This window comes from Clarias gariepinus, chromosome 28 (genome assembly GCF_024256425.1).
Source record: "Clarias gariepinus isolate MV-2021 ecotype Netherlands chromosome 28, CGAR_prim_01v2, whole genome shotgun sequence".
Taxonomy (NCBI): Eukaryota; Metazoa; Chordata; class Actinopteri; order Siluriformes; family Clariidae; genus Clarias; species Clarias gariepinus.
In genome coordinates this window covers 4,661,791-4,676,115 of record NC_071127.1, presented here as the reverse complement: position 1 = coordinate 4,676,115, position 14,325 = coordinate 4,661,791, and the positions used below count along the sequence as shown (strand labels likewise).

General features: G+C 37.7%; 1 protein-coding gene and 1 long non-coding RNA gene across 2 annotated transcripts in view; both read left to right on the top strand.

Annotated features, from left to right (window-relative positions):
- LOC128515923 (NLR family CARD domain-containing protein 3-like) overlaps nt 1-6,315 on the top strand; it is a 64,066-nt gene extending 57,751 nt beyond the window's left edge. The window contains exons 10-11 of the mRNA XM_053490184.1: nt 4,111-4,284; nt 5,009-6,315. Of these exons, the coding sequence (XP_053346159.1) occupies nt 4,111-4,284; nt 5,009-5,015 (181 nt within the window). The 3' untranslated portion in view covers nt 5,016-6,315. The remainder of the gene's footprint in view (nt 1-4,110; nt 4,285-5,008) is intronic.
- A 1,713-nt stretch (nt 6,316-8,028) lies between these two features.
- Nucleotides 8,029-9,665, top strand: LOC128515930 (uncharacterized). Its single transcript, XR_008356719.1, has 3 exons — nt 8,029-8,758; nt 9,145-9,237; nt 9,355-9,665. It is a non-coding gene; the product is annotated as an uncharacterized LOC128515930 (long non-coding RNA).
- The last annotated feature ends 4,660 nt before the right edge of the window (nt 9,666-14,325 follow it).

Sequence of the window (14,325 nt, the reverse complement as noted above, 5' to 3'; positions counted from 1 at the left end):
GCGGCGGCGCGTCGTCCTCAATGAGAAAGAGGGGCGGCGGTGGTGGAGGAAACGCGTCCTTGTCGCCGTGCAGCAGCGAAGTGCGTAGTCCTCCACGTCGGGCAGAGGCGGCAAGGTTGACGCAACGCTTGCGGAGCTTAAAGGCAGCGGGGCTGAAGTGATGTCCTCAAAGCCGACCACAGGCGGCGGGAGCGCGTCGTCCAGATCAGAGAGAGGGAGAACATCCGGGACTACAGCGTGACTCTCCTGAACCTGGACGAGCAGCTTTTGGAGCTGCACCACCTGCTCCCGCAGGTCACAAATGCGCTCCTCGTTTTGCTGCGGCAAAAACGTGTAGACATCTCCCGTTACTTCCTTGCCACCGTCATGCCAGACCTCCTCGGCCCATGCCTCTTCGTCGGTGCTTGGGACCTTGTATCTCCCCGCTGCCTCACCTTGAAACGGCGTCCACCGAATGGCGAGCCTGCAGCCTTCCCAGCTCTGCCGCGCCTTTATCTCTCTCTACACCTTGTTGTCTTCCAGCAAGTCCGCCAGTTCGGCGAGCCTGCAGCCTTCCCAACTCTGCCACCGCTCTCTCTCTCCTTCCCCCTCGCTGCCGTCCAGCCATTCCGCCAGCTCGGGCGAGATGGTAATAGCTCCCCCCCAAAAAACATCTAGGGGAGAGACCTCCGCTATGCCACTTTGACGGTCTAGCTTTCTGTCACGGTACCTCAGTCATCGTGAGTGTTTGGTGGCATAACTGCAAGAGGTGAGCTGGCAGTTCAATAAAGGTTTTTATTTAACTTAAAACAACACAAAAGTGAAGCTCCTTCTTTTAGAGCACCTTTGAAGCTTTAATGTACAGCTTAACAAAAACAGACCCGACATAAACCATAAATATAATTACAACAACAAAAGCTAGACTGAGCTTCAGTCAGGCTATTTATAATAAACTAAATTACCTGCCTCGATTCAGATGAGTGCTTCCCTCACCTGATCGAGGTGCAGTCTGGGACTTAAAGTTTCCCTTCAAAAAAAACTAAAACATAAACGAAACACAACAAACCAGTCTTTGGGCGAAAACAATACAGAATAGCGCACCTTTTTGCTTTCATTATTTTACAAAATTATAACGTTTTTGCGTAATTGTGAGTGCGCTTAAATAAAAGTGGAGTCTTATAAAGGCTATGTAGCTTATATAGTTTTATTATTTTGTTTTTGAACATTTATCTGGCAAACTTTTTCTAATGCACACCCAGAGTCTATTTTCCAGCTATACACTATTAATCCTCGCAATGGGGGTCATTAACAGCCTACTGCATTTCATTCTTATTATAACGCAAAAACACAAGCGGGGCTGAATGACATCGATATCTGCTTACGCAGTAGTACGTCCTGGCAATGTTTTAATTTTCTGCTCATTTATTTCAGTTAATAAATCTACTACAAATTTAAAGAACAGAAAATATAAGATGACACAAAACCCTAAATGCGTACAGTAGTTTTTCTAATTACACATGATAAAATCTAAAGGCTCGCTGTGTTAACGTTTACTTTATTTAAATTTGATTCTAATAAGATTTAATTTTATTTGAATTTGAATTGTACTGTAATTTTAGTACTGTGGTTATGAATTTGTTTCTTTGAACTACAATATTTCACTTGATTTTATCCGGAACCACGTGCAGCTCTAAAGGAGCTGCGGCTTATTAATTCTTGAGAGAATGAACTAAGGCCTGAGGTGTAAGTCTATAGTTATATAGCACCACTCAGCGGTAAAAGCAACATTCCGATTGGGTACCAACTGTAACACCGTAGGTTGTCTTCCTTCTGTACTCCTCGAGCAGTTCTTGGTTGCTGTACAATTCTTCCCTGAACTTTGTCAATCTGGCCTTTGTTAAAGCTTTTTCTCACTTGCTGAGTGTCTGCAATGAAACAAATCATAAAGCAAAATATCAGCAGTTAGTATATTTTAAATTCATATTAAATTCATAAGAGATATTTAAAAATCATACACAATATGCTTAAATTCTCGCCTTATATTTAAGATATACAAGTTTTTATTACCGCAACTGGCCTTAAACGTTGCAGTGTATGAGAATGGTGTTGTGGAGGAGGAAGTGCCTCAGGATGTTTTGCTAACTATAGAGAAGCCATGATGGCTTAACTATTTTTTTTCCTCAGTGCATATTTATTAAAGTACATTTTCATAAAAAAAATTAAATCTAATTTTCAAAATGTAGAAAACCTTCTGTTTTGGTAATGAGAATCAAAATGCCCTGTTAATATTTTGACAATAGATTATTTCATATTTAACTGAAAAAATATAAAGAGATTATCTTACCTGCTAGCCATCTTGAAGTAACTGTCCCATGTGCTTCATCCATATCAAACTGTGAATATTTTTTTCTTTTTTTAACAATTCTTTAATGTGACTCAGAAGAACGAGTAGTGTCAGAGTGTGATTTGTTTATTTTCCTACTGCACATGCGCAAAGCATTGCAAAACTCTGTAGGAAGGAAACAGAAATGAGTAGTTACCTCAAATTCTTGGTCCGAATCATTTGTTCTTTTGTCACGTGACTCCCATAGACACTATGCAGTGCATTAGACAGAAAACACAATTGAGCGGTTCTTCTCATGAGACTTCTAATCCGAATCGTTCAGTATTTGGTCACGCAACTCCCATAGAGGCTAAAAGCGTAAAAGAACAAACGATTCAGACCAGAAGATATGAGAGGTGAGCTGCTCATTATGTTTATCATAATATGTCCTTAGCTAATTGCATTATTGGAACTCTAGCCAAAATTAGTGTATTTGGGGTCTGTTCATTGAAAATGTAACATTTTATTTTATTTTTGAGCAAGAGAATGAAATGAACTAAATGATTAAAAAAAAGAAATTTGTCCATTTTGATGAACGAGACTCAAAGAACTGAGTCACTAAAATGATCCAAACTTCCCATCACTACTCCACTGTCTAAAGAAATTTCATATAAAATGCAAAACAACAATTAACAACAAAACTAAGACATTCTTAATCAACCAAAATCAACTATTTAAATCTATTGATTACCTGAGTTATTTACTAACTAAAAAATCCCCTTTTAGTTATTTTTGTTATTATTATTTTTTGTGCTTATGCTTGAATGTGAGCTGCAGGGTTTAAAAGCAGCAGTGACACTCTCAGAGATGAAAATTTGTTCTGTTATTTCAGTGCATCTGTGTCTATGTGCTATGAACAGGGTTGCCAGATCTGTGTTTCAGAAACAGACAAATGGACAAGCAGTATTAAACTCATGAGCTTTCACTCATTAGTTCTTTCTCACATTTTGTCATAAATACAGAATGTCTATGAATAAAAACACAGACTCAAATCCATTTATATAGTAACACAGAGCTAAAGTAGAGAACACCATCAGTAGGTGTGTGTGTGAGAGATCACAGGGCATGATCACTACTTGTAGTTGGTACTATAATGGTTGTATGTAAGATACAGTAGAAAGAAGTGAATAAGCTGTGAGATTTTCTTTTGTTAATTTGTTTAATTATTGCACAATTATTTAAGGCAATAGGTAATTTGGCATTGTAATTAAAAGTGTTTGTAAAATTACCTGTGCTGTAGATAAAATTTATACCTGTACGAGTCACGTGATAGCGCGACCTGGAAGTGTACGTAAACAGTAGCGGGAGAGAAAAGTTACGGGAGAAGTCAGAGAAATATGAAAGAACAACGATAAAGGAACAAATGTTTACCTGCAATTGCAATATAATTCTACTACTGGTCAACAGACGCACACGGTAAATATTATTTGTGAAGCTGTTACTGCCTCATTACATACGGAAAGTGCAATCTGTGTTTATTATTGTGATGAATGTAAATCTGAAATATTGAATTTGTTTAATTTAGTTTTCACGTTGTTCCATCAGCGTTTTATGATCTGTGTGAAAGAAATAAATGTCTGTGGATATCTGTTTGAAGTCCTTTTGAGCAGACCAGAGTAGTTACACTACTGTAGTTATTTACTGATTACATTAAAATAATGTCCATCAAATGCCCAAATTTAAACACACAGTATGTTTTGATGTTTATATAATAAGAGAGTGAAGTGTCTGTCTTTGTGTCTCTGCAGGTTGTGTGGTTGTGGTGTCTCAGATGAAGGCTGTGCTGCTCTTACTTCAGCTCTGAGATCAAACCCCTCACACCTGCGAGTACTGAATCTGTCTGAAAATAATCTAGGAGACTCTGGAGTGAAGTGTCTCTCTGCCCTTAAGGATGATAAACATTATAAACTAAAGACACTGAAGTAAGTAATGATCTTTTTATACAAACACAAACATATTAAAAGACTGATTAGCATTATGTTGTACATTAGATTATTGAGTTAAAAGTTCACTTTATTTTATTTATTCAGACTTTTTAAACAACAATTATCTTTATTGCTGTTTGGTGTTAATTAAACTTCATGTGAAATCAGAAGACAGGGAGTCAGACGGAGTTTACAAAAAATCCCATCTGAGTGCATGAGAGTGATTGTAAATGAACAGCTGGTCTCCTTGTGACACCCTGCTATCTCTGACTTCATACTGCTGCTTCTGTCTAAATAAGATAATCTCAGCTTTTCTGTTTCTGTATTTGATTTAATAAGTTACTGACACTCCTTCCAGCTCTCCACCTCCTCACCGTGTCTTCTGTCATTCCTGTAAAATTCAACTTCACTTCTTCTTAAAGTCTGCACTTAAATATACATGTAGAACAGGAGATAAAACACACAGCAGTGTGAGTTACTTTATAAAAATCTCTAAAGCCTGTGATTGTATAAGAGCAGTGATGTGATGATAAACGTCTGCCCACTTTCCTGTTAGAACTTGTGGAAGTTCTCATTTGTTCTAAATAAAATGTTCTAACACAGATATTGTATATGTAGGAATAAATGTTGAATGAAATTATATACAGGAAATGTTTCTCCTGGAGCAGAGATGAAGTCAAGTTTATAATTATTTATTCAGATGTTTTTATTTTGTTTTCAGAGTTTAGTGAACATCTGTGTGTGAGATGAAGACTCCAGTATTCCTGCATTTCTATGTTGGGAAACACAGTCATTTATTTATAACTAATTAAACAGAGTCAGAGACGTGGTGAGTATTCATCAGGCACAGTGAATCAGACTGCACACAATTCTACTCTGAATATATAACAACCTCTGATCTCTGGATAATACACCGCGAGCCTAGACAAACACCTTGAGGTTTAGTGTCTTCTAATGTCTTATTCCAGCATGAGAATGGACCAGAATCTCAAAGAAATCTTTCCTACATCTTGTAGAATCTGTTGATCATACCCGCTATAGGATCAGTGCCACCTTTTTTACTTTAATATACACTACATGCATTATTTTGAGTAACTGCTTCAGTCAAATATATTTTAAAGAAATATAGAAATGCGCTCTGATCATCACTGAACTTCCAGTGAACTTTTATTGATCTGTCCTGATATGATAAGAGCTTATTTGGGTGTGAAATAATTTTCTGGTACTTTAAGGTATAATGCTTAAAAGAGTGAGAAAAAAGCAAGCACATACAAAGACCTGGGGAAATGCAATAGTTTTCGTAAAACAAACTTTTATTCAAAGTCAAGTCACTTCATTCAGTTTAATATGCAGTACAATGTGTGTGTGTGTGTGTGTGTGTGTGTGTGTGTTCCTCCATAATGCCCATTGTCAAATTGTGAACCAGTGCCAAGTGTAGCTGCTCCAGTTTCATTTACCTAATCATCAGCCTGAAAAAACACACACGCAGTGATTCACAGCACAGAGTGATTCACTTGGGCTCAGAAGGTGTTGATGTATTTTCTTGGGGCATGTTGTTTTAGTCAAGACCTTTATAATTACTCTACCTTCATCACACAGCCAAGTCTGCTTATAATCTGTAAACTACTAACAGCAGTAATAACAGACACAACGCCCCATTTACAGTCCTTTATTGTACAGCCTTACATAAAAGAAAATGTAAAAGTGGCTAGTCTAGTAAATATTCCCACTGAGTCTTTTAGTATGACACTACAGGTAGCTAGGCCTAAATGTTAAATTATGTGTCCTTATCTGATCCTCTTTTGTATATAAGTTGAAATATATATTTTATTTAACATAATAGTAATATGCTATATACTTTATGGTGTGTGGTAGGAATTAACTGGTGTGGGGGCATGTATTATAAACACTACGGTATTCCTGCATTTTTGTGTGTATGTGGGGTTCAGGAAGTTGTCTGAACTCTGGATTAAGATCAAGTATGTTTATGCTATGTTCAGTGATTTGTTAATGACAGAAATAAAAACAACTTTTAACGTACAAACTGACTGACTGATTTTTCATACATGGAGATTGAAGTTGCAAAAAATCCAACACTAAATCCCACTCCTGAACACAAACACATTCATCACTTTTAAATTAAAGTGATAGGCTTTTTGAACACATATGCTTTTAAAATACATGCCTGTAGAACTTATAGTAGAACAAAATAGCCTATATAGGACTAGGTTTTCAAAACGCAAACTATGAAATGTTTTTTTAACTCCATAGACTCACCCCACCATTGTTCTGTCTGGTTTACTCTTTCAAACAGGTTTTAAAAACCTGTCTCTGATAGTCAGTTCCTCTATGTAAGGTAAGGACGAGACTCCATAGGCTAAAAAGCCTCTCCACAGGCGCACTGGACGGTATTGGAGTATTGAGTTGAACAAAAATGTTCTTGATCATGGGGAATTTGTTCAAAACATCCATCACGACACCCGACTTGTGATTTCTGTGTCTACTGACTTTGTCACTGTGTAGCACCTCCTTTGGGGACAGGCGCAGGCAAGGGCACGGGAAGCATCTTTGTATAGAAATTGATAGTCTAAAAATAACAAATTACATATCTGAAAATGTAACTAAATAACTGAGTGTTTAAATTGCAGACCCAACACATTAGATTACTCCTTACATGTAAAAGTAAATGTGTTACACCCAACACTGTCTGACAGTGGTGCAGGTGTGTGTTAAAGCATTTGTTCCATAGAGATGCGTCTAAACTGGGAAACTGTGTCTGAGCTCCACACATTGTCTGGAAGGCTATTTCAAAGCTTTGGGGTTAAATATGAAAATGCCCTACCCCCTTTTGTAGATTTTGATATTCTGGGAACTACCAGAAGTTCGGAGTTTTGTGATCTTAAGAAACGTGGTTGATTGTAGCGTATTAAAAGACTGGCTAGATATGGGGGAGCTAAACTATTTAAAGGCTTGTATGTAAGTAATACTATTTTGTAATTAATTCTTAACTGAACAGGTAGCCAGTGCAGGGATGATGATATTGAGGTTATATGCTCATATTTTCTGGATCTAGTGAGAACCCTGGCGGCTGCATTTTGGAACTGTAGCTTGTTTATTGAGGATGCAGAACAACACCCCCTAAAGACAGGTAAAAACAATAACCTCGTTTCCCCACTGTATCCCATGTAATAAGCAGGAGCCTCGATGAAAAGATATTACTGATGTTGTGGTGTGTTATATCGCTAAAGTCAATTTTGCCCATATACAGTTAAAAAGCCTGGATTTATTCATATGCTCAAAATAATCGACCCCTGTTATGAGCTTCCAAGCCAAATGTATTTTTCAGAACATGAAAAGCAACACGAGGCAAACTTTTCAAGATGTGCCTCCCTATAACCGCTGCAAATGCCCCATTAAAGAGGGTCTTTAGGGTGGGTGTGGTATTTTAGTCAAAATAAGCTGTTCATGTTTGGTTATATTGTTTTGTTTAAATAAAAAAAAAACCTATACCCTCTAGTTTTATTCATTTAATTTATTAATTTTTTTTTTTAAATCTGAGATTAAATTTATAGGGTATATCGCCCAGCTCTACTTGTAAGTATTTTCAAGCTCTATCCAATGACACCAAAAATAAGATCAGATTTGGAGGCCGATGAAGTTGGTTTGAAGTTGTCCTTTGGATATTCAAATGCGCTCCGGATTCTGATCTGTGGCGACAGCACCTGACCTACCCAGCGGGCACAACACATGTAATCCACGTGGATTTCTGGTGGATATTTGGTGAAGTGGTGGATCCACCAATTTTCACCTGATATCCACGTTGATTCCACGTGGTTTTAGGCACGTGGAAAACCTGTTCTAAATTAATGTGGAATCCACATGGAGTTTTAGTTCTACATTATTCTTCGTGCATTTCCACGTGGATATCACGTGGAAAATAATTTCGTACCACCTATTGATGGTTGCTTGATCTAATTTTGAATGCATATTTTGTATGTTTTTACATAAATGTGACAATCATTAATTAAAAAACACACTCTAAAATAAAATGACGCATATGACGCGTCCAATGTGTTCTAAAGTTGAACACATGAGCCAAAATGTGTTCTAAAATGGCATTTTCAAAATGTATTACTGATCGCCTAAATGCCACATCTGACTACAACGTACACTGGATTTGCAAACTAAAAAGAAGTTTAGAACACCGATGTGCTATTAGAGGCGACACATAGGCGTCGCTGCGCAGAGTGACTTTGCAGTCTAGCGAGTGGTACTGAGCATGCGCAGTGATCAGCCTTTCCTGGATCCCGTTTTTTTAAGTGGAAGCGCGAAACATTTATAGCTAATAAAAAGAAATTAGAAACTTCGAAATTTGTTTAAATTTGTGGTCTGCTGAAGTTACAAAGTACCCGTGGCAATTGTGTTTCATACAGAGAACAATTGTGTGTGATGTTACAGGGTAAGCACTGAGGTAAGCAGTAATATTCTAGTATGTTCTGTGGCAGTTAGTGTAGGTTCTAACCGACGCGGTTAGCTTGATTGTGAATCTATGTATGTAGCTAACGTAGGATTCGAAGCATAACAGGCAATTGCAAACGTTAATTTGTCAAAAATCATAAAAACAGGCTAGTATTTGATGAACAGGTATAATTTGTCATAAATGCAGCACCATCACCATGTATAATATATTATATGCACTGAGGAGTTCTGACAGTGAACACTAACATTCACTTGCAGAATATGTTCCATTGAATTTCTAAGAATAGAAGTAGGAACTTTTCAGTGTAACTTACAGTATGTGGTTACTCTACCCATTTATTTCTTTGAAGATAAATAGATAAGTTTGTTTACTTCTAGATTCCTTACCAATTCACTTATGTTTCAACTAAACATGAAGGGATCACGAGGGGATAAAACATCATTTGACAGCGCTGTGCAAATTAATAACTGGTAAGTAATTGAATAGTGCCTTGTGGTTGTGTCTTTTTTTATATTAAAACAATGATTGTATTGATAAATTGAAGTCCATGCATCTAAATTATACTAAACATTTTTGTCCTTTGACAGACAGTGTAGTAAAGGCGCATGATGTTACAGAAGCCTTTGCCCTCAGCACCATTGCCAATAATCCTTGCACCTAAGAGGAAAGAAAGGCTGGATGCAGTGTCATTTATTAAGTGTTAAGTAAATGTTTTTGTAATTTTGTTTCTTTTGCTGTTTGAGACAGTTTTCTATCTTCTCTTAGATGTTTTGTTGGTTTAATTAGTCTTTTAGTATTCACATTTTTATGGTATTTTAGTATTATGCACTACACCCAGTTTTTATGTGCATTTTGTATTGTTTGTTTTGAAATATGAATAAATTATTGGTTATTACAACTTTTATGTAATTTGTGTCTGCTTTACACTTGATGTTGTAGACATTTTGAACTTTGCAGAATTTACGTTGAACACAACACGTATTTTCCATGGGCTTATATCCATGTCTTTTCCAAGTGGTAAAAAACACGTGGATTCCATGTGTCAAATCCACGTGGAATTGGACTTGCCTTTTACGCCTAAATTACCCGGCTTTTCCACGTGGTGAAAACACGTCTTCTTTACGTGGTTTCCACGAGTTTGTGCCCACTGGGTACTGTGTGAGTTAGGGACTGTGCGTAAATTACTGCACTGTAAAAACTGAGATTGGGATGAAGTGATCACTCACTCACTGGCAACCAAATTTAATTTAGACCAGTTTGTTATTTGTCCTTCAGTGGAGCAGTTTAAAAGGTGCAGGAAGGATGACTTATTGTTGCTTGCTGACTTTTACAGCAATTTGGTCCCACAGAGCGCGAATAAGCGAGATTAAACAAATGCTTCAGACAGAGCTAATTAAACAGCGCATTCTTATGGATCCTACCGAGGCAGGTGTTGCATATCAGTCCGGTATGTCCGAGGATTCAGCTACAGTGAAGGCTGAGGTCGAACTCAAGGACCCCGCACACATAGATCCTGTGGTAGTAGGTCCGTCACTGAATGACCTGAAGCTCGCGCTGCAATTGAAGCAGTTGGACCTAGAGTTAGCCCGTCCAGGGGCGTAGAAAGCTTTTCAAAAGTGTGGGGGATGAATATGGTTTGTTTAACAATAAAAAAGATAAATACAATAACAGAAGGGTACAAAAGGTATTAACATACAAGATATAAAAAGCTTTCAATTTAAATGAGTGATAGTGATACTAGAGTGATACTAAAAACACACTCAGAACACACTTGTCACTAGACTTGCTAAAGATTTAGAATCAGAAATGCTTTAATAATCTCAGGGAGAAATTATTTTGCTACTCCAAATATACAGACATTTCATACAAACAACATACTGTATATTCAGAACAAAAATATAAACAACTATGTACATATATAAATGCAATCAACAACAACTGACCAAATAATATATGACCAACTATATCTCTCATTTAAAAGAACCAAAAGTGCTCTTTCTGCTCTCCTTACTGTTGTGTTTGTTGAATAAACACTCTTGGAAGTAAATGTATGAACTGGCATGTAGCCTCTTTATTTGTCAACACTCAAAATGTTCTTTTTTTTTTTTTTTTTTTTACCACGGTGTAGGCTCTCTTCCACCACCGTGTTCTAACCTGTTATTCTTATATCTCGTTTAGCACTACTGCCATCTAGAGGACAATAACAGTAATCACTACACTTACAAAAGACAAACTGCTCAGCAAACTTTTTTCTGTTTCCCCTGTCCAGCTTGTCTTTATGTGCATGGCACACAGCAACACTGTTTAGGCGAGTTTGGGTCAGTGAATATTGAAAAGTAATACAATGAAATAAATGCAAACAGCATCTAATAGTAATAGGCTACTGTTGTTTAATGTCAACATTTTTCAACTTTCATCTTACAACTTCTCATTTACGTACAACGGATCATTTCCGGCTCAGAGGGATTTGGGCGGAACAGATATATCATTTCAATTTCCATTCAAAAGCTAGAGGTGTGGCCATACTCATCAAGAAAAATACGCCATTCACTATGACTAGTGTAGAGGCTGATTCTTTGGGGCGATATGTTATTGTGGTGGGCCAGCTTTATTCCCTCCCAGTCATCCTGGCCAATATTTATGCACCAAAATGGGATAACCATGCATTCTTTTCCAATATGGCATATTTACGAGGCCAGATAATTTCATATTGCGCAAGGAAGAATAAAAATGACACTGCACACCTTAGGGAACTGGCTGATGAGATACTGGAGCTAGATAGATTATATAATTATATACCCTCTGCAGACACAATGAATAAGCATATACTTTTGCAGACTGAGTTTGATCTCCTGTCAACAAGGCAGGTTGAATATCTTATTTCTAAATTAAGACATATGTCCTATGAGCATGGGGACAAAGCTGGGCGAACTCTTGCTCATCAGCTAAGACAAAGGACTGCCAATCAGTCCATCCCTGTAATTCACAATTGAGCAAGGCTTAAAAAATACTGATAGCCTTAAAATTAATGCATGTTTCTGAAATTATAATCAGTCACTATATACTTCCGATTCATGTGTCGATCCTCTTTCCCTGGAGGACTTTTTCAATAACATACATATCCCTTTTATAGATCCAGTGACGGTTGCTGAATTGGAAAAAAAGGTAGTTCTCTCATTGGATGCAGAAAAGGCATTTGACCGTGTGGAATGGGGTTATCTTTTTAATTCTCTGGAGAGGTTTGGATTTGGTCGTAAGCTTATATCATAGATAAAACTTTTATACACGTCTCCATTAGCCGCTGTGCGTACTAATAACAGCATATCTGCTGATTTTGAGCTTTAACGCGGCACGAGGCAGGGATGCCCTCTGTCTCCACTTCTATTTGCAGTCGCAATGAAACCACTTGCTTTAACTTTGAGACAAAGAGCCGATATCCAGGGTATTCAACGGGCAGGATTGGAACATAAGGTCTCGCTTTATGCAGACGACATGTTACTATACTTGTCACAACCCCTGACAAACTTACCTAAGTTAGTGACTCTACTTACAGAGTTTGGCAAAATATCTGGCTATAAAGTTAATATCCAGAAATGTGAACTAATGCCTGTTGGTGATGGGAACAGTCTGTCATCTTTAAGCTCAATTCCCTTTAAAATTAGCCCTAAAAAATTGGAATACCTTTGGATTTGGGTTACGCATGATCATAAATACTTGTTCGGAGCCAATTATCCACCTCTCTTATCCAATCTAAAACAAGATCTTGAGCGTTGGGACCACCTCCATCTTTCATTGGGTGAAAGAAGTAATACAATAAATACAAAAATACAATGAGTGTATTGCCCAAGTTTTTGTATATTTTTCAGTGCCTTCTGTTATTCTTAACAAAATCTTTCTTCTCCAAATTAAATAATCAGATTTCACCCTTTATTTGGAACAAAAAAACACCAAGAAATAAACGAAGTATACTGCAGAGACCTCGTGCAAAAGGAAGGATGGCACTTCCAAATTTCATGTATTATTACCGGGCAGCCAATATAAGAGCACTGATGTTCTGGTTATATAATGACATTAATCCCCCTGCTTGGACAATTCTGGAGGGGGCCTCAGTTAGGCCCACTACTCTAATAGCATTATTGTGTTATAAAATACCATTTATTTAACCAATCTCTAGTTTGACCTCTAATCCAGTTGTTATACATTCAGTTAAAATCTGGAATCAATTCAGACTATCGTTTTCCCTTTGAGAGTTACCGCAGGCTGCCCCAATTGCAAAAAATTACATGTTTGTTCCATCTATGATGGATGATGCTTTTAAAGTTTGGACTAAAAAGGGTTTGGTCTCATTGTCTGAACTCTACAGTAGTTGATCAATTGGAATGGTTATTACCGTTGCGCTCACCGCCGCGTAAAAACGTCAGCGGCCAAAATAAATCAGTTGCATTTCAAAGTCATTCGTAAAATGGCCGCCAGGTGGCGCAAAGTGACATTTTCGCTCGTTGCCGTAAATACAACAGTGACCGTTATACAGTGTATCTCTGTATCGGTTTATTGTTATTTAAGTTCTGGATTATTTCAGGTACTTTAAACACATTGTTGGGTTGCTCATGTTGGCTCATATGAGATGTAGTTTACAAATGAACACCTGGTTGGGTTATTTTGACCCAACAACTGGTTTATTCATTATTCTTTCCTTTCTCCAAATATCAGCCTGCAGAATGTTTGAAATATTACTGTTTATTGTGTTACAGGTGTAGTTTTAAGAGTTGTTTAGGCAGGAATGCGTGTGTATACAGCTCAAAACCTCCATCAGTTATTAAAGATAGCGTCTATTTAGAAAAAATGCCCCAGTGATTTCAGAGCTTCAGGAAATCTCCCGGCGCTCTGCGCATAACACCGGGCCAACTCATGTCGGAAAGAATTTATAAACGGTTTCTAAACATGGGCTATTGTTTTTTTACTTATAATATTTGTTAATTTAATTTAAATGAGGTTTGGGCTCAGGACTTCGACTCGGCATCGTGATTCTCCTCTTTAATTTACTCCATAGTTTTAATCAGTGCTCAGCCGCATGCATGAAGTTTTCCAGAGCGCACCGGCAGAAGTAGACTAATGATTATGAACGCGTCAGGAAAACAGCAAGCAGACTGACTCTGACCATTTAAAAAAACGTTTGCGTTCATTTTCTGACGCGCTCAAGTTCACCAAAAACAATACAGAACAGCGCAGCTTACAACACTTACAAAATCACAACACTTACAAAATCACAACGTTTTTTCGTTATTGTGAGTGCGCTTAAATAAAAGTTGAGTCTTATAAAGGCATGTAGTCTTATATAGTTTTATTATATAGTTTTTGCACATTAATCTGACAGTTTTTTCAGCCTGTCACGGCGTGCGCCCAAATCAATATCACTCCTCGCTCACTAGTTAGGCGGCCTCCCCTTCAGACATGCGAAGCAGCGGGACCGCAGAATTACACATGACTGGTGAGCTATCGTTGCTATCGTTGCCCGGGCTTGCACCCCGCGCTATAAAATACTCGGGTTTGTTGGTCTA